The sequence below is a fragment of the Sturnus vulgaris genome, chromosome 29, assembly GCF_052056855.1.
Source record: "Sturnus vulgaris isolate bStuVul1 chromosome 29, bStuVul1.hap1, whole genome shotgun sequence".
NCBI lineage: Eukaryota > Metazoa > Chordata > Aves > Passeriformes > Sturnidae > Sturnus > Sturnus vulgaris.
In genome coordinates, this window is record NC_142271.1 from 4,614,920 (window position 1) to 4,634,307 (window position 19,388).

At 50.7% G+C, this 19,388-nt stretch overlaps 1 protein-coding gene across 25 annotated transcripts in view; it reads left to right on the forward strand.

The window, feature by feature from the left end:
- NFASC (neurofascin) overlaps positions 1 to 19,388 on the forward strand; it is an 81,912-nt gene that overhangs the window by 19,251 nt on the left and 43,273 nt on the right. For 15 of the 25 annotated variants that reach the window (XR_015808757.1, XR_015808758.1, XM_088180457.1 and 12 more), the window contains 16 exons: positions 282 to 387; positions 731 to 927; positions 1,831 to 1,953; positions 2,816 to 2,986; positions 6,205 to 6,255; positions 10,400 to 10,511; positions 11,109 to 11,293; positions 11,847 to 11,978; positions 12,524 to 12,667; positions 13,751 to 13,862; positions 13,963 to 14,129; positions 15,390 to 15,537; positions 16,137 to 16,261; positions 17,035 to 17,070; positions 18,114 to 18,215; positions 18,853 to 19,050. Coding sequence is in view for 23 of the 25 variants with exons in the window: in XM_088180457.1 (XP_088036583.1) it covers positions 282 to 387; positions 731 to 927; positions 1,831 to 1,953; positions 2,816 to 2,986; positions 6,205 to 6,255; positions 10,400 to 10,511; positions 11,109 to 11,293; positions 11,847 to 11,978; positions 12,524 to 12,667; positions 13,751 to 13,862; positions 13,963 to 14,129; positions 15,390 to 15,537; positions 16,137 to 16,261; positions 17,035 to 17,070; positions 18,114 to 18,215; positions 18,853 to 19,050 (2,109 nt within the window). In the remaining 2 variants the exon portion in view is untranslated. The remainder of the gene's footprint in view (positions 1 to 281; positions 388 to 730; positions 928 to 1,830; positions 1,954 to 2,815; positions 2,987 to 6,204; positions 6,256 to 10,399; positions 10,512 to 11,108; positions 11,294 to 11,846; positions 11,979 to 12,523; positions 12,668 to 13,750; positions 13,863 to 13,962; positions 14,130 to 15,389; positions 15,538 to 16,136; positions 16,262 to 17,034; positions 17,071 to 18,113; positions 18,216 to 18,852; positions 19,051 to 19,388) is intronic. The other 10 variants (XM_088180443.1, XM_088180447.1, XM_088180458.1 and 7 more) reach the window with 2 other exon arrangements.

Sequence of the window (19,388 nt, forward strand, 5' to 3'; positions counted from 1 at the left end):
CCGGGATGAATTCCCATTGGATTCACCCTATGGGAACAGGGGGCTGCAACTGGGACATTCCCAGACCAAGATGCAGAAAGGGAATTGAGGCTTTTTGGTACCTAAAGGGAGTCCGGATGCTCCGAGAGGTGAACTCAGGGATTTCACAGGAATTTCCTCAGGATTCAGCCTCCAAATCACACAGCCAGGCAGGGGAGGGAGCTGAGATCCCAGCAGGAATTGCTGTGGGATGGCACAGAGGGATCTCCCCCGGCTCCTCACGGATTTCCCTGTCCCTGCAGTGCCGCAGCCCCCCACGATCACCAAGCAATCCATCAAGGATTACATCGTGGATCCCAGGGATAACATCTTCATCGAATGTGAAGGCAAAGGCAATCCCTTTCCCACGTGAGTGCATTCCCAGCCCTCATCCCGCTGTCCCTCAGTGCTCTGGAACTGCTCCAGCTGTTCCACCATCCCATCCCATTCCAGGGATCCCATTATCCCAGGGATCCCATCCCATCTCATCCCAGGGATCCGATCCCATCCCATCCCATCCCAGGGATCCCACCCCAGGGATCTCATCCCATCTCATCCCAGGGATCTCATCCCATCTCATCCCAGGGATCTCATTCCATCTCATTCCAGGGATGCCATCTCATCCCATCCCATCCCATCGATCCCAGGCACATCACAGGTAAGGACCTTCCCAGGGGAATGGTTCCAAACTCAGCTTTCCTTGCCATCCCAGCTTTTCCTGGACGAGGAACGGGAAGTTCTTCAACGTGGCCAAGGATCCCAAGGTGTCCATGAGGAGGAGATCCGGGACTTTGGTCATCGACTTCCACAGCGGGGGCCGGCCCGACGACTACGAGGGCGAGTACCAGTGCTTCGCCAGGAACGACTTCGGAACGGCCCTTTCCAACAAAATCCACCTGCAGGTTTCCAGTGAGTGATTCCCGGGAAGCTGAGCAGGGCCACGGGAGGTTTGGGGGGGGAATATCCAGCGCTCAAACGGCTCCAGGTGTGTCCAGGTGTGTCCAGGAGACAGGGAAGGAGTGGGGCTGATGGGAATTGCTCGGGAGGGATTTGAGGGTGCGGAATTGAGGATAGGAATTTAAGGGTGTGGATTACAGGGATGGATTTGATGGATGGATTTAAGGGTGTGGATTCCAGGGATGGATTTGATGGATGAATTTAAGGGTGTGGATTTGAGGAGTGAGTTTGAGAGGATCGATTTGAGGGCAGGGAATTGAGGATGTGGAATTGAGGGACTGAATTTAAGGGTGCAGATCCAGGGATGGATTTGAATATGGATGTGAGGACATGGATTTAGGGGGTTGGAATTGAGGGGATGGAATTGAGGATATGAATTTAAGGGTGTGGATTTCAGGGATGGATTTGAGGGATGAATTTTGGGATATTAATTTGAGGGGTGAGTTTGAGGGGATGGATTTGAGGGCAGGGAACTGAGGATGTGGAATTGAGGATCTGAATTTAAGGGTGTGGATTCCAGGGATGGATTTGAGGGTGTGGATTCAAGGGGATGGATTTAAGGATATGGGTTTGAGGGCACAGAATGGATGTGGAATTGAGGACCTGAATTTAAGAGTGTGGATTCCAGGGATAGATTTGATGGATGAATTTAGGAATATGGATTTGAGGGTGTGGAATTGAGGTCTGAATTTAAGGGTGTGGATTCCAGGAATGGATTTGGGGGGATGGATTTCAGGTCATGAATTCTGCACACGCCCAGACCAATTCCGAGCTGAAACCAGGCTGGATCCGGCGGGAATCCCTCCGCAGGATTCCTTCCCTTTTTTCCTCACTTCCCTTCCCTTCCCGCGGCAGAATCTCCCCTGTGGCCCAAGGAGAAGGTGGATGTGATCGAGGTGGACGAGGGGGCCCCGCTGAGCCTGCAGTGCAATCCCCCGCCCGGCCTCCCCGAGCCCGTCATCTTCTGGATGAGCAGCTGTGAGTCGGGAGCGCCTTTCCCGCCGGGAATTCCGGGAATGGCGGCTCCACCGCCTGTGGGGTTTAAAATAACCGTGAGTGGGGTTGTTGCTGACAGTTTGGGGTTGGTTCTGCCAGCTTGGGGTTGATCCTGCTAGTTTAGGGTTGGGCTTGATAATTTAGGGCTGGTCCTGAGAGTTTGGGGTTGATCCTGCTAGTTTGGGGTCGTTTCTGTTAGTTTAGGGTCATAACCACTAATTTAAGACATTTTCTGCTCATTTAGGGTCGCTTCTGTTAGTTTAGCTTCATAACCATTAATTTAGGGCACTCTCTGCTCATTTAGGGTTTTTTCTGTTAGTTTAGTGTCATAACCACTAATTTTGGGCACTTGCTGCTAGTTTAGGGTAGTTTCTGTTAGTTTAGGTTCATAACCACTGATTTTGAGCACTTTCTGCTAGTTCAGGGTCCTAACCACTAGCTTAGGATGCTTTCTGCTAGTTTAGGGTCATAACCACTAATTTAGGGCATTTTCTGCCCATTTAGGGTCGCTTCTGTTAGTTTAGCTTCATAGCCACTAATGTAGGGCACTTTCTGTTAATTTAGGGTCGCTTCTGTTAGTTTAGGGTCCTAACCACTAATTTAGGGCACTTTCTGTTCATTTAGGGTCACTTCTGTTAGTTTAGGGTCCTAACCACTAATTTAGGGCACTTTCTGTTCATTTAGGGTCGCTTCTGTTAGTTAATCTTCATGCCCGTTAATTTAGGGCACTTTCTGCTCATTTAAGGTCGTTTCTATCAGTTCAGGGCCCTTCCTCCCCACCCTCAATCCCCACCCCACATTCCCCGTCCTCCACGGATCCCGAATTCCCGCCGTTTTCCCGCAGCCATGGAGCCGATCCCGCAGGACAAGCGCGTGTCCCAGGGTCACAACGGGGACCTCTACTTCTCCAACGTGCTGGCCCAGGACGCGCTGACCGACTACAGCTGCAACGCCCGCTTCCACTTCACCCACACCATCCAGCAGAAGAACCCCTTCACCCTCAAGGTCAAAACCAGTAAGTGGCTCACTGGGCGACCAGTTTGGGCTCTGTCCCGGCCAGGAATCCGGCAAGGGAAGAGTGGGATGGTTTGGGTGGGATAAGGATGGGTTTTGGGGTGGGATGGGGTTGGAGGTTCTGGGTTTTAAGGGTTCTGGAGGTGGTTTGGTGTAGGAATTGTTGATTCCGTGTGTTTGGGATTAAACTGGGAGTGTTTGCAGATGGGGCATTCCCTCCATCTCCAGGGAAATCTGGGAATTGCCAATTCCATGTTTGGGATTAATCTGGGAGTGTTTGCAGATGGGGCATTCCCTCCAATTCCAGGGAAATCCAGGAATTGCCAATTCCATGTGTTTGAGGCAAAATTTGGAATGTTTCACAGATGGGACATTCCCTCCATCTCTAAGGAAATCCAGGAATTGACAATTCCATGTGTTTGAAGCAAAATTTGGAATGTTTCACAGATGGGACATTCCCTCCATCTCTAAGGAAATCCAGGAATTGCCAATTCTGTGTTTGGGATTAATCTGGGAGTGTTTCACAGATGGGACATTCCCTCCATCTCCAGGAAAATCCAGGAATTGCCAATTCTCTGTGTGTGTGGGATAAAACAGGGAACATTTTATCAGAGATGTGGCAATCCCACGATCTCCAGGGAAGTGTGAAATATCCAGAGGTAACTTGAAGCAGGAATCACCAAATCCCTGTGTTGGGATAAAACCGGGAGTGTTTCAGCCCAGTTGGGGCATTCCCACCATCTCCAGGGAAACGCAGGGATCACCAATTCCGTGTGTTCGGGGCAAATCACAGAGTTTGGACACATCTGGAGTATTCCTACTGATCCAGGGAAATGTAAAATATCCAGAGGTGATTTGGTGCAGGAATTGCCAATTCCGTGTGTTTGGGATGAACTGGAGAGCGTTTCTGTGTCACCTGGGAAATTCATCTCCAGGGAAATGTAAAACATCCAGAGGAAATTTGGAGCAGGAATCGCCAGTTCCACATCTTTGGGATAAAACTGGGAGTGTTTCCACATTCCCACCACACTCAGGGAAATGTAAAATATCCAGGGATCACTCCCTGCTCCGGGAAGGTGGAATTGGCCACGGTTTGCTCCAGGGGATTGGATGTGGAAAAACGAGTGTGGAACGTGGCTGGGGATATTCCTGGGTCTCCTGTGCTCCAGGAGGGTGGGAGCCTCTGGAATCGGGTGGGGGCCTCTGGAATCTGTTGGGAGCCTCTGGAATCGGCTGGGGGCCTCTGGAATCCGGTGGGACCCTCGGGATGGGCGTTCCCAGGTGTCCCCACCGAGCATCGACGAGGGGACACCAGGGGCTCTCTCCAGAGCCTTTCCGTTGCCTCCACGCTCTTCCAGGGCAGGTTTTCCTCCAGGAATGAGAATTCCTGAAGGAAAAGGAATTCCTGGTGCACTGGGGTGACTCTGGAAGAGGGAATGGCGCCAATTTTAGGGACACGAGGGCCCTGAGCTGTCACAGAGGTGACAAAATCCTCAATGGACATCGACCAAGGCAGGAGCTTCCACCCATTCCCAGCATCCCCAGGAAGATCCAGCTGGGAGGTGCTGGCTGTTTTTTGGGAAGCACCAGGCGCTCCTGAATGCCGGTGGGAGGAATTTAATTTGATTTCCCGGCAGCTTGAATGAACAGGAATGTGATGAAAGGGACCTGGGAGTGACGAGTTTTCCACCTCGGTGTAGCTGCTCCTCCTCGGTGCAAACCTGGAGTAGGGAATCAGGGATTTAAATCATTCCAAGGGGTTCTTTTCCGGGGCTGGGAATGCGGGCAGCTCGTTTATTCCGGATATAATTTGGAAATTCCAGATGTTATTTGTGAATTCTGAAATATTTGTCTGTTCGCAGAGCTGGGCAAAGAAAATCCCAATATTTATTTTTGGGAAAAATCCCAGCGAACAAAGATCTGTGGGGTTTGGAGCCATCAAGGGCTCCAAACGTGTTTATCCAGCTCTGGAAGTAACCTGGATGAAATCCTGGTGGATTTTTGTGGATTTTCATGGATTCGAGCTCCCCCCACCCTGCTCCCCTCAGGTGTCCCCACATCCCTTCACTCCCAGATCTTGGAAAATCAAATCCTTCTCTTCCAGTTTTCCTTGGGAAACAACTGCTGTAGGATCAGAGGCAAATTCCACCCCAGGAGCCTCCCAGATTCCTTAAAAAATTTTACAACTGAGGCTTTAATTTCCCACACAAAAAATTCTTGATCCCTAAAATGTTGGAAGGGGGCGATTTCCCTCTCCATATTGCTCCAATTTTGGGGTTTTCCCAAAGATTCCAAAGAGAAAAAACATTCCAAGGAAATGTTTACTCCACAATTCCCACACTTTTAGCTCTTCCCACCCCTTGGAGAGGGAAATCAGCTCCTTTTCCTGCTTGTGTTTGTCCGAGTGCTTCTGGATCCCTTCCCTGCTCCTGCCTGTCCCATCCTTGCTGGTTTTTGGGAATTCCAAGTGTCCCCATCCTGGCTGATTTTTGGGAATTCCCCGTGTCCCCATCCTGATTGTTTTTTGGGATGTCCCCATGACCTCCACCCTGTCGTATCTTTGATGATTTTTTTGGGAATTCCCTGTGTTTCTCATCTTGACTGGTTTTTGGGATGTCTCCATGTCCCCTGCCCTGTCCCATCCTTATTGTTTTTTTGGGAATTCCCTGTGTCCCCCATCCTGCTCTGTCCTTACTGATTTTTTGTGGAATTTACTGTGTCCCTGTCCTTGGGGGTTTTTGGGAATTCCCCGTGTCCCCATCCGGGCTGTTTTTTGGGATGTCCCCTGTCCTATCCTTAATATTTTTTGGGAATTCCCCATGTTCTCTATCCTGGCTGTTTTTGGGAATTCTTGCATCCTCCGCCTTGTCCAGTCCTTGGTGTTTTTTTGGGAATTCCCTTTGTCCCCATCCTGGCTGTTTTTTGGGATGTCCTCTGCCCTGTCCCATCCTCGCTGATTTTTGGGAATTCCCTGTGTCCCCTGTCCTCGCTGATTTTTGGGATGTCCTCGTGTCCCCCATCCTGGCTGGTTTTTTGGGAATTCCTTGTGTCTCTTATCCTTGCTGTTTTTTTGGAATGTCCCCGTGTTCCCATCCTTGCTGATTTTTGGGATGTCCCCGTGTCTCCCATCCTGGCTGGTTTTTTTAGGAATTTCCGTGTCCCCTTCCCACGCTGTCCCCGCCTCCCCGGCGCTGCTCACGGTGTTTTGTTTAATTGCAGAGAAGTCCCATAACGAAACGTCTTTAGGAAATTCCCCCGCCATGTACCGCGGTGAGTCCACGCTGGCTTTGGGAGTCCCGGCTTAACCCAGTCCCGCCTAACCCCACTGACCCCATTCCCTGCCCGTGTCCCCTTTGCTGTCGCCGTGTCCCTTCGGCTTTGCCAAAAAATTTATCGGCATAAATCCACCCGAGCGACCACGAAACCCCACAGGGTTCCCCCCTGTCCGCTGAGCGGGGTTTAAGCGAGTTAAGCCCGGCCTGGGGGGGGGTTGGGGTTTGTAGGATGTGCCCCTTGTGGTTAAGCTGAGTTTGGTGTCTCCTGTCCTGTCCTCAGCAAAGCTCAGGATTTAAACGTCAGATCCTCATCCCTCTTTTCTGTGTCTCCAGAAGCAGCGTTTCCAGAGGGAGCATTCCCGGTATTTCCAGCTGAACTCAGGCAGGGATATAAAGAGGGGGGGGAAAAAGAGGAATATTGGGAATTCAGGAATATTTTCCTGAAATCTGGGTGATTTCTGTGCAGAGAGGTTGGACATGTGCTGGATGCTTCCACAGGCTGCTCCCACTTGTCGGGACAGGGAATTCCCTCTGGATTCTGTGTTTGCTGGGAGAATCCCATCCCAAAATCCTGAATCTGGGCAGGGAATTCCCTCTGGATTTTGTGTCTGCTGGGAGAATCCCACCCCAAAATCCTGAATCTGGGCAGGGAATTCCCTCTGGATTTTGTGCCTGCTGGGAGAATCCCATCCCAAAATCCTGAATCTGGGCAGGGAATTCCCCGTGGATTCTGTGTCTGCTGGGAGAAGCTCATCCCAAAATCCTGAACCTGGGCAGGGAATTCCTTTTGGATTCTGCCCTTTCTGGGAGAATCCCACCCCAAAATCCTAAATGATGCTGCAGGCACAAAAAAAAAAAAAACAACCGGGATGGTTTCCCTGGGAATGGGTTGGAATTGTCAGGGATGTGTTGGGATAACAAGGGCAGCAGTGAGGGATTTTAGGGAGTGGGAAATTGGGGCTGGTTTGGGAGCACAGGGAATCTTGGGAATGTCTCCAAGAAGCCACCACGGATTCCAGCTGCTCCCAAACCCGGAGCTGTCCCGGACAGGATTCACTTCCTGCCCTTCCTGCTGCTTTTGGGGCCGGGAATGTGCGGGGCCAGCTCTGGGAATGTCCCTTGCTGTCCCCACCGTGTCCTGGAGGGAAATTCCTGCCGGAGCCGGAGTTTCCCCACAGCCCAGGGGACAAAACCCATCCCGTGGGGATTTTTGGGGACAAGCAGGGAGAGCTGGAGTGCGGGAAGAGCGGGACGTGCCAGGCAGGGCCAAGGGATTTGGGATCCTGGCATGGGGAGCAGGAGGGTCTGGAGGATTCTGAGGAGCTGGGAAAGGCTCGGCAGCGGAATCAGCCCGGGAGGAAGCGCTGGAATGGGCTGGACAGTCTGGAAATCCTCGGGAAAATGGGTGGAAAAAAGGGATTTTCAGCAAAATCAGCTTCGGTGGGAGCAGCATCGACGACCTGTAAGGGAAGGGACAAAGGGAATTCCAGTGGAGAGTTTTCCCATTGGATATCTTTGTTCAGGGAAAAAGGATTTTAAGAGTCACTCCATCAGGAAAATGGGATTTTATCCACACAATCCCATTCTATTTCATGGATGCACAGGAGGAACTTCCTGCTGTTTGTGTTGTAACATTCCCTGGAAAACTTCCTGGCTCCAGAGGATCCCGGTCCCCTTCTCCCACCCCTGTGCAGACCCAGACTCCAACCCAGGCCGTAATTAACTCAATAATTAATGAGCTGGGGATAAAAATTCTTACCCTCAGTCCTTTTCCTGGTTGCTGCCTGGAATGACCTGGCTGGGAATGCTGGAGGTTTTGGGATTTCGGAGAGGGATGTGAATCCCAAAGATTTGAGGTGTTGGGGGAATTTTGGGGCTCTTGGCTGTTCTTCCTTGGGGTGCTGATCCCCACGATCCTGACTCGGCTCCAGAGGAAGCTGGAAAAGGGTTCTGGAAGGCTCTGAATGCCATTGCCAGGATGTTCCTGAGCTTGGGAATGTGGGGACATGGAACACGGGAGATCTGTGGGACACTTGTCCCAAATTCCTCTCCAGGGCTGGGATAACCACGGGAAGTGTCGCCCACCCCCGGTCCCCAGAGCCTGGAGCGATGATTCCCAGAATTCCATGGACAAACCGACTGCAATTACCAAGGGAAAAACGATCCGAAAGGATAAATGGAATATTTCATTAGCAGAATTCCCACTTGTTTTTTTCCTTTTAATGGAATTAAAACCCTGTTTTGCTCCTTTTCCTCTTTTTTTTTTTTTTTTTTTTGGCAAACCTGAGGCTGTTTGAGCCTGGCTGTGCCGGGGCTGAGCAGCTGGGATGTGTCGGGATTCCTGGAAAACTGATGGAGGAATTTTGGGGCAGTTTGGCAGCTCTGGGATGAGAACTGGATATTTCTGGGATGATCCCAGCTCACAGCAAAGCTTGGGAGCAGAGTCCATTTTTTTAAGCTGAAATAAACAACCCCAGGATTTATTTTTCCAGCTGGGATCTCTCCAGAGGGATGAGGAAAACCTTGACACTTCCAGCTGGAACTTCCACATGCTCAGACCCTCTGGTTCTGAGGGAGTTTCTGGCTGCTCCCTGTTAGAAACAGCAAAATATTTATTATTAAGTAATTTCTATTTATTATTTATTAATTATTATTTCTTAACGGTGCTGTGCTGAAGCAAAAATAATTATTTTTTTCTGTGCTGTCCTTAAGTTCATTAAAGCCAGGAGGGTGCTAATTAATCCCCCTGATTTTTAATTGCCATCATTAATACAGGCTTGTAAAATCCAGCTTGTTCCGCTTAGCACTTCCAGTTATCCCACAGGATCTGGAGTGGGAATAAATCCTGATCAAAGCCAATCTTGGCGGATTAAAGAATGAATTCCCACTTTTCTGATTTGGTGGGAGAAGATCCCGGTTGTGGTGGAGGTTTGGGAGCTGGGTTTAACTGGGAATGGGAATTTTTCTGGGAGCAGGGATGCAAACAGACCCGGAGAACTCGGCTCTTCGGGATAAACTTGACATTTTCCTGCCCTGATAATCCATTAATCCATAATTAATTAACTGGGAGCGCACGCGGAGCCCGTGGGTGTGGAACCAATTCCACGGGTGAATCCTGGGGTTGGATTTTCCTTCCCTAAAGTGGGAATTCCCAGAAGATCCCCTGTCCTCACTCTCCTCCTCCTTCCCCTGCTCTGGAAGTTCCCCAAAATCCCCAAAATCCAAATCATTGAGCCAAGGAAATTTTGGGGCTGCATCCCAAATCCTGCTCCAGCAGTGGGATGGTCTCTCCCCATGGATCACTCCAGGATTTTTTGTGTCCCGTTTCTCATCCCATCCTTTTCCTAATCCCATAACTTCCATCCCTGCTACTGCTGCTTTCCCGCCCATCTCATCCTGTTTTGTCCTCACTGATCCAGATCTAGGTCAATCATTCCACTTCTTAATGGAATTTTTTCCATGAATAATTAATTTTTTTCCCCCTGCAAAGAGGCCGTCACTGTGTGTGGATCCGTAGGGAATTGTCTCGTGTCTTCCCTTTGTTTTTTTTCCCCTGTCCAGCCCTAAATGGGTCATTTTGGTGGCTGAGCTGTCCCTTTCCAAGGGGAATTATCCTTCCAGGCCTCCAGGAAAGCTGGAAAACCTCTTTGGTGCTGCAGGAGCCCTGGGGATGCTCCATATCCCAGAGATTTCCTTGGAAAAGCAGCTCCGGGTCTGAACAAACCCTTCCCGTACCCATTTTTCCTGCTGTCCATCGTTATATGTTCCATCCATCAATATTTCCCAGTTCCATCTGATTCCAGCCCATTTTCCAGAGGCAGGGAGGGCAGGAAAAGCGGGAACTGATGGAATGGGGACCGTCCCCAAGGCTCAGCTCCCTCTGCTGCTCCTTCTCCTCCCTGCCCTCCAAACTTCCTCTCTCTTCCCCCTTTTTTGGGATTTCAATCCCAAATCCATTTGGAGCCCTCCTTTCCTTTCCAGGCACATTCCTGGGTGAGTTCAGAATCCCGGGATGTCGTGGGAGGTGACACCTCCCAGGTGAATTCCCGGAGACTTTTAAAAGACCCGTGTTTTGTTTTCTTTGTTTTTCTGTTTTATTTTTGTTGTTTCGGTTTTCCTTCTCTTCCCACCGATTCCAGCCCGAGGGATCACGGAAACCACTCCCAGCTTCATGTATCCCTACGGAACTTCCAGCAGCCAGATGGTGCTCCGAGGGGTGGATCTCCTGCTGGAATGCATCGCCTCCGGAGTGTACGTACCACGGAGAGGGAGATCCCTGCCAATTCCCAGCGGGATCAGGGCATGGAATCACCCCTGGATGGGGAAAAAGGGATCGTTCCTTCCTTTTGATGAGTTAACAATGCTCCCATAACCTGCTCAATGAGCAAACAGAACAGCTGAGGTTTCCAGGTGTCTTCAGATCCTTGTCCGAGGATAATTCCCCACTGGTTTGTCCTAAAATTTGGGAATTTTCTCCTCATCACGCTGTGGGGGAAGATAATTGTGTCCCACAGAAATGTCCTGGGCTCGTGGTCCTGCCCACAGCATCGTGGTCAGGGACGGGCTTTGAGGTCCCTTCCACCCCAAACCATTCCAGAATTCCATGATCCTGCATTCCCAGGAGGATCAGGAGGAGAACGTGGATCCTGACCAGCTGGGGACGCTCAGGGCCGTGGTTCAGGGACAGTGATTGGAATAAGGGTGGCCCATCAACCAGATCAGACCTTCTCCCTGGATTTTAGTGGTTCCCAGGATGGGAATTTCACTGTTCCTTAGGAATAACAACCCTTGACTTGGGAGCCATTCCCTGGCCTTTGGAAAAGCTCTGATCTGCTCCCCTCTCCTCAGACCAGCACCGGACATCATGTGGTACAAGAAAGGCGGAGAGCTCCCGGTGGGCAAAACCAAACTGGAGAACTTCAACAAGGCCCTGCGCATCTCCAACGTGTCCGAGGAGGACTCCGGGGAATATTTCTGCCTGGCCTCCAACAAGATGGGCAGCATCCGCCACACGATCTCGGTGAGAGTGAAGGGTACGTCACCTTTACCTTCCCTCTTCGGGTCCTGGCCGCCTGCAGCCGGGAGGGGACGTTCATGGAATTCCGGGAGGGACAGCAGGGCCGTTCCCTGGGGATGGGTCCGTGCTGTGTTCTTCAGGGAATCGTGGAATGGGTGGGGTTGGAGGGATTTTAAAGAGCACCCAGTTCCGGGATGCATTCCGTGATTCCAGCTTGCTCCAAGTCCCATCCAACCCAGCTTTGGACACTCCCAGGGATGGGACAGCCATGGTTTCGCTGGGAATTCCATCCCAGCCTCTCCCCACCCTCCCAAAGAATGATCCCATCCCAATATCCCATCCCATTCCGTTCCCTTTTCCAAATTAAATCTTGTCCAAACGGCCCCGAAAGCAGCGGGAGATGGGATCCCGCTGACAGGAATGGTGCTGGCTTTGTGTGGCCACGGAGAGGGAAAGGGGCCTCTCCTCCTCCATCGAATCCCGGGAAACCGCTCGGTGTTTCCATCCCCAGGGAGCCTCGGAGGGGGGATTTTGTGTCCCTGTGTCACCGGGGTGGGGCTGTTTTCCAGCTGCTCCCTACTGGCTGGATCAGCCAGAGAACCTGATCCTGGCCCCCGGCGAGGACGGCAGGCTCGTGTGCCGGGCCAACGGGAACCCCAAACCCTCCATCCAGTGGCTGGTGAACGGAGAGCCCATCGAATGTGAGTGAGGGAGAGGCTGACCCTGCTCCTCCAAAATCCCAACTGAAATCCCAGCCTAGGATCTCATGGCTGAGCACGAGCCAGAGTTCATTCCTCCTCCAAAATCCCAGCCTAAATCCCACCAAAATCCCAGCCTAGGATCTCATGGCTAAGCATGTGCCAGAGTTGATTCCTCCTCCAAAATCCCAACCCAAATCCCACCAAAATCCCTGCCAAAATCCCAGCCTAGGATCTCATGGCTGAGCACAAGCCAGAGTTCATTCCTCCTCCAAAATCCCAGCCCAAATCCCACCAAAATCCCAGCCTAGGATCTCCTGGCTGGGCACGAGCCAGAGCTGCTGGTGTGCCCCAACACCCACACGAGCTCCCCGGGAACCCCCAGCTTGTCTGGGACAGCCCCAGTTCACCCAGTGGCTCCCAGTTGTGGCTGTGGAGCTCACACACCCTCACCGCGTTCGAACCGGGCTGGGAACGCTCCCCATGACATTACGGGGGTGGATTCTCATGGAGGGAACCGAATCGAAGGAGCCGTCCTTGTTTTGAAGCGTCTCCCCCCAACCCGAGCCGGGAGGTGGCCGGGGACACCATCGTGTTCCGGGACACGCAGATCGGCAGCAGCGCCGTGTACCAGTGCAACGCGTCCAACGAGCACGGCTACCTGCTGGCCAACGCCTTCGTCAGCGTGCTGGGTGAGCCTGGGGGCGTGCCAGAGCCCAAACCTCGCATCTCCCTGCAACCCGAGGGTGGGAAAGCTCGAAAAGCTCAGCTCAAAGCTCGGCTTAAAAGGGTGGATGTGGCGCTTAGCGTCGTGGCGGTGTTGGGTCGTGGGTTGGATTTGGTGATCTTAAAGGTCTTTTCCAACCTTGCTGGAAATATTTTCTGACCTCTTTCCAACCAATTGGAAAAACTGGAAAGCTTTTCCTACTGTTTTCCAACCAACTGGAAAAGTTGGAGACCTTTTCTAGCCTTTTTCCAACCAATTGGAAAAACTGGAAAGCTTTTCCGACCGTTTTTCAACCAACTGGAAAAGTTGGAGACCTTTTCCAGCCTTTTCCCAACCAACTGGAAAAGTTGGAAATCTTTTCCAGCCTTTTCCCAACCAATTGGAAAAGCTGGAAAGCTTTTCTGACTGTTTTCCAACCAATTGGAAAAGCAGGAGACCTTTTCCAGCCTTTTTCCCCAGTTGGTTCTGGGATTCATCTGGAATTCCATTTGTGATGGGTGGGGGATGGAACCTTCCACTCTCCCAGGGTTCTTCAAGCCTGGCCTTGGACACTTCCAGGGATGCAGGAGCTGCCACAACTTCTCTGGGAATTCCATCCCAGCCCCTCCCCAGCCTCCCAGCCAGGAATTTCTTCCCAATATCCTACCTAAACTCTCCTGTTTTAGTTGAAAATCATTCCCCTTTATCCTATTACCACATTCCCATGTTAAAGTCACTCTCCCTGTTTTTTCCAAGTCCCCTTTTCCCTGTGGGAGTTTTCCCCTTTGCTGCTCTGAGGGAATGCACAAAGGCACCCAGGCTTTGGAGCAGGAATCCATTGCCATGGATTCAAACCAGGCAAAGGCTGAGCAAATCCAGGGATCTGAGTCACAAAACGAGGCTGGAAGGAGAGGGAAGGGGAATGGAGAAGCTCTACCGGGTTTTCAAAGTGCCAGTAGGAAAAGTGAACCAAAAAATCAGGGAAAAGGCCAGGGAAAAAAAAAAAAAAAAAAGCAACAGAATCCATTTTTTTCTCCTTCTCCATGGCTGGAATTTTGGCTGTTGGCAGATGTTTCCCCCCGGATCCTGGCCCCCCGGAACCAGCTGATCAGGGTGATCCAGAACAACAGGACCCGCCTGGATTGTCCCTTTTTCGGGTCCCCCATCCCCACCCTGCGCTGGTAAGAGCCGGATCCCATCCCTCTCCGTCCCGAGGGGTGGGAAAGGGGAGGGGTTTCCTGCTTTTCCTTCCCTTCCAACAGCACTTTGTGGTGTTGGGAGGTTTAAGAACGGCCAGGGGAACACGCTGGATGGAGGCAACTACAAAGCCCACGAGAACGGGAGCTTGGAGATGCTCATGGCTCGGAAGGAGGACCAGGGGATCTACACCTGCGTGGCCACCAACATCCTGGGCAAAGCTGAGGCCCAGGTCCGCCTGGAGGTCAAAGGTAGGGGCACGGAGGTGCCAAAATCTTGGATCTTCTGGAGGTTGCAGCAGGAATAGTTGAGGTCAAAATTTTGGATCTTCTGGAAGTTGCAGCAGGAATAGTTGAGGTCAAAATCTTGGATGTTCCAGAAGTTGGAGTAGAAATAGTTGAGGTAAAAAAATCTTGGCTCTTCTGGAAACTGGAACAGAAATAGTTGAGGTCAAAAATCTTGGATCCTCTGGAAGTTGGAACAGAAATAATTGAGGTCAAAATCTTGGATCCTCTGGAAGCTGCAGCAGGAATAGTTGAGGTCATTCTCTTGGCTTTTCTGGAAGTTGCAGCAGGAATAATCCTTGAGGTGAAGGGGGTTGGTTGTGCCTGATCTGGTCTCCCAGCAGGTCAGAGCTGGGAGCTTTGAAATGGTGGAGATTCCATTTTAATGTTGGGAAAAAAGCAAGGCTGGGGATGGTGGAGGGGCTTGGGCTGGGAGGCGCCATCAGCAACACCAACACTGTCCCCAAATGTTCCTCAGGGTGAGCTGAGGACAATGAAACATTTTTGGAATCGTTTCTACCCCACTCAGCAAATCCAACCGCTGACTCAAAAAAATGTTGTTTTTTTTTAAAGGCTCAGAACGAATTAATGACTTGTTAAAAATTTATTTGTTCAAAGTGGGACAAACACCCCAAGTGTGTTGTCCTTCCCAAATAATCCCGCTCTGCTGAGCCCGAGACAAGCCCCAGGATTTTGGGACACGACACTTTGTCACCAGGATCATGGGGTGACACGAGAATTTTGGGGACATAACCCTTGTCCCCGTGCAGGGGACAACCCTAGAAGGGTTGGGAGAGAACCTGGGGAGTTTGGGGTGTGACCCTTTGTTTGTGACCCCACACAGACCCCAGAAGGGCTGAGAGGGAACCTGAGGAGTTTGGAACCTGATCCTTGACCTGCTGCAGACCCCACCAGGACCATGGGGGGACACGAGAAATTTGGGACATAACCTTGTCCCCACACAGACCCCACCAGGATCACGGGGGGGTCCTGAGGAGTTTGGGGTGTGACCCTTCGTTTGTGACCCCACACAGACCTCACCAGGATCACGAGGGGTGCCCTGAAAATTTTGGGACATAACCCTTGACCTCCTGCAGATCCCAGCAGGACCACGGGGGGACAAAAGAAGTTTGGGACATAACCCTCGTCCCCACACAGACCCCACCAGGATTGTGAGGGTTTCCTGAGGAGTTTGGGGTGTGACCCTTTGTTTGTGACCCCACACAGACCCCACCAGGATCGTGAGGGGCCCCGAGGACCAGGTGGTCAAGAGGGGCACCATACCCCGGCTCCACTGCCGCGTCAAGCACGACCCCACGCTCCGGCTCATGGTCACCTGGCTCAAGGACGATGCCCCCCTGTACCTGGGGAACAGGTGTGTGCTCAAAAATTCCATCGATTTCTCTCCCAGAATTGTCGGATTTTTAGCAGAACATTCCAGGTGTCCCCAGGGATAAATATTGTGTTCCCACCTAAGCTACATTTGATGGTTTTGACACTTCTAATCTCATTGGCTGCCTCCAGTAATTCTGGCTGGTTTATCAATAAATCCAGACTTTGCCGAGGGTTTTATTCCCAAATTTCTTAGGACATCTTGATAAAACCCGGGAATTCATAACGAGCCATTCCAAAATTAATGTTTCTCTGCTGTGGCTGGCTCAGCTTTAATTTCCTTTCCGTACCTGACTCCCCTTTCTTGTGAGGCAAGATCTGATCCCAGAGCACGAGCCTGGGGCTGGCTGCTGTCCTAAAAATGTGATTATTCCCCAGATACTCCCCAGAGCGCGTGATTCCTCAGGAAATGAGCTTTCCCAGAATAACCCAGCACATCCTTAGCTGATAAAACCTCCAGACCGGAGATGTTCTCCTGCTCCGGGTCGAGTTTCCAGCTGGATTTTGTCAGGGAACATCCAGACTGTGACACTGCTCCCAAAATCCGTCGGGGCAGAATTTTGGGATGTTGTTTCCTTGAAGGATGAAGAAGGAAGAGGATGGTCTGACGATCTTTGGAGTGACTGAGAAGGACCAGGGCGATTACACGTGCGTGGCCAGCACGGAGCTGGACCAGGATGCTGCCAGGGCCTATCTCACCGTGCTGGGTAAAGCCCTCCTGACCCCACAGCTGAGAGCTTGGCTTTGAACAAGACACCCCGACCTCCAGGTCAGGCTGGAAGGGAGGTCTGGCCTCCAGGATTGTCCCCTGGATGCTCTGCTGGCAGGGCAGGGCTTCTGTTGTTGCAGGATTCGCCGCCTCGTCTGGGATGATGGCGCGGAAATTGTAAAAAAAAAAAAATATCTTGGGATTTGAGGGCAAAAAATGAACAGGGATTGTTGCACACAGCCCGAAATATCCCCAGGTGGATGTTGAGGATCCATGAGAAAAGCCCTAAATTTGGGGGTGAATTCAGTGGGGTGTTGGGGTGCTGAGCCAGCTCCTCCTGGCCCTGTGTGTCCCCTCTGTGTGTCCCCTTTGCAGCACAGGGAGGGACAAACGTCACCCAATTTCCCATTTGTGCCACTGCAAACTCAGCTTGGCAAACAGGGATTTATCATCCCCGGGGCCACCTCGGATTCCTGGGAATGCCACCACCTGCAGCTGCTGGAACAAGAATCCCAAAATCCCAAATAATTCCCCTAGGCTTGATTTATTTCCCTTCTTTTCCCCTAATGGCTCATTAACCCCATATCAGGCCGGTATTTCCCTTTTACCGTCAACCACAACTGTGGAGGTCTGTGGGGGAAGGATATTCCTGCTCTGCTTCCCAAACTTGACCAATTCCCACTGAAATCTGGAATTTTATGTTTGCCAGGTGCTCCTTTGGCCACCCAAGCTTAAACTAACCCGGTTAACAAGCACTGTCTTACCTTGCAGCCATCCCCGCTAATCGGTTGAGAGATTTACCCAAAGGTAATCGTCACTAATTCCTCTCCTTCCTTTTTATTTTCCATATTGGTTTTGCTTTTCCCTCACCAGTAACTCCAAGAGGAAAAAGGGTGGCAGCTGGAAAAACTGGGGGATGATGGTTCCAGGTTGTCCTTGGTGGAGCTGATTTTTCCAAGTCCTGCCCAAACTGTCCTTGGAGGAGCTGATTTTTCCAAGTCCTTCCCAAATTGTCCTTGGAGGAGCTGATTTTTCCAAATCCTTCCCAAATTTTCCTTGGAGGAGCTGATTTTTCCATTTTGTGTCCCACGGTGGCAGTTCCTGAGTGCACCAATCACTTTACCTTGTACTTAAAAATCCTGATGGGATTTTCAAACCCTCACGTGGAATCCCCTGATTTTTTACATGGAGTTGATTCCTGTTATTGTTTGAGCCGGTCCTTGTGACCAGATTAAAAGAAAAAAATGGGGAATTTCGATCAGATTTATGTTCCCACTGAGGTTTTGTGTCCTTTCCTTGCTGTTCATTTGCATTTCTCTGTGTAAGGTCAAAAATCTCCCTAAACCAGCACATGATGCTTCTCCCACCGTTTTTTATTTGGGGAAAGGGCAGGATTTTTCTTTGGAAATGCAGGATTTTTCCTGGAAATGTAGGATTTTTCCTGGAAAATGCAGGATTTTTCTTTGGAAAAGCAGGATTTTTCTTTGGAAAGGCAGGATTTTTCCTGGAAATGCGGGATTTTTCCTGGAAATGTAGGATTTTTCCTGGAAATGCAGAATTTTTCTTTGGAAATGTAGGATTTTTCCTGGAAAAGGCAGGATTTTTCTTGGAAAATGCAGGATTTTTCCTGGAAAAGGCAGGACTTTTCTTTGGAAAGGCAAGATTTCCAGGCAAGACAGAAATATCAGAAATGACCACATTTACATTTTAAAAAATCACTCTGGTCCCCTAAAGAGCCGCAGGACCTGGACTGTGCCTTGGAGCACATCCTGCCACGGGTCTGGGAGGGGTGATGGGAACTGGGACTTGCTCCTGGGACAATTCCAGCCTCATTTATCCCATTCCAACAGAACGACCCGACCGGCCCCGCGACTTGGAGCTGACGGATCTGGCCGAGAGGAGCGTGCGGCTGACGTGGATCCCTGGCGATGACAACAACAGCCCCATCACAGGTCTGTCCCCAAAATCCCTGTCCCCCTCCCTCTTCCCAGTGATGGAAAATCCCATCCAAACCCTTCGGCCTGTGTAGGAGCTGAAACAAGGGGCGCATCTGGAGCCAGCTCTGGTCACAATGCGTTTTTTACTTTTTATTGCAGGGCATCTTAAAACGCGACAGCCAATCGATATTTTTACTATTCCCTATAGCCATTTGTAACTACTGACATTGCAATATTCGTGGTACTATTTCCCAATCACAAGAAGTTATTATGTTGCAGTTTAATCTAGGAGCTGTTTTCCAGTTTTCTCGCAGTGGAAAAATTTTGAGACCTTTCTTTCTACTTTCAACACCGGCTTTCTTGCTTGCCTGTGAAAATGTTTTTGCTTGGTAAAAACACCTTTAGTTTGAGGCGGATTTATCCTTTGCTCTGAGTCTTAAAAACCCCTTCCAACTCACTTGCTAACTCACCTTTGGTTTCTAGTTAACTGGCTCCATTTTTTTTTTTCTTCTGGATCAAAACTTGCTACCCTTTCTGGTCCTTTCTCAGATTTTACATTCAAAGATCCTTTTGTTATACAAAAAATATCTGTGAGACCTTCCTGCCAAATCCTTTCCCTTCCCAACAACCCCTCTCCTCCTGCTCTTCCCAGACTACATCGTCCAGTTCGAGGAGGACCGAATCCAGCCGGGGGTGTGGCACAACCACTCCAGGTATCCCGGGAGCGTCAACTCGGCCGAGCTGAGCCTCTCCCCGTACGTGAATTACCAATTCCGCGTCATCGCCGTCAACGACGTGGGCAGCAGCGTGCCCAGCCTGCCCTCCGAGCGCTACCAGACCAACGGGGCACGTGAGTTATCCCCAGGAAATTTTTTTTGGCTTTTTTTTTGGTGTTTTTTGGGGTTTTTTTGGTCCTTGGAATCCATCACTCTCCACTGAAGCTCTTCCCTGGATCGCAGGAAGAAGTTGGCGAGAGTGGAATTTTCCGTATGGGATTCTGTCCTTCAAGGCAGCAAAGCACAGAGATTTATACAAAAGTCACTCATTTTTAATAGGGAAAAAACCCCCTAGTTTTCCTTCTTTTCCTTAAAGGAATTCTTCCAGTCCTTTCACGCTGCAGGAAGCTCGGAAATCTGTAGGAAAATCGGGCTCAAGTGCAAATATTGTTAATTATTGGCCGCTGTTAAA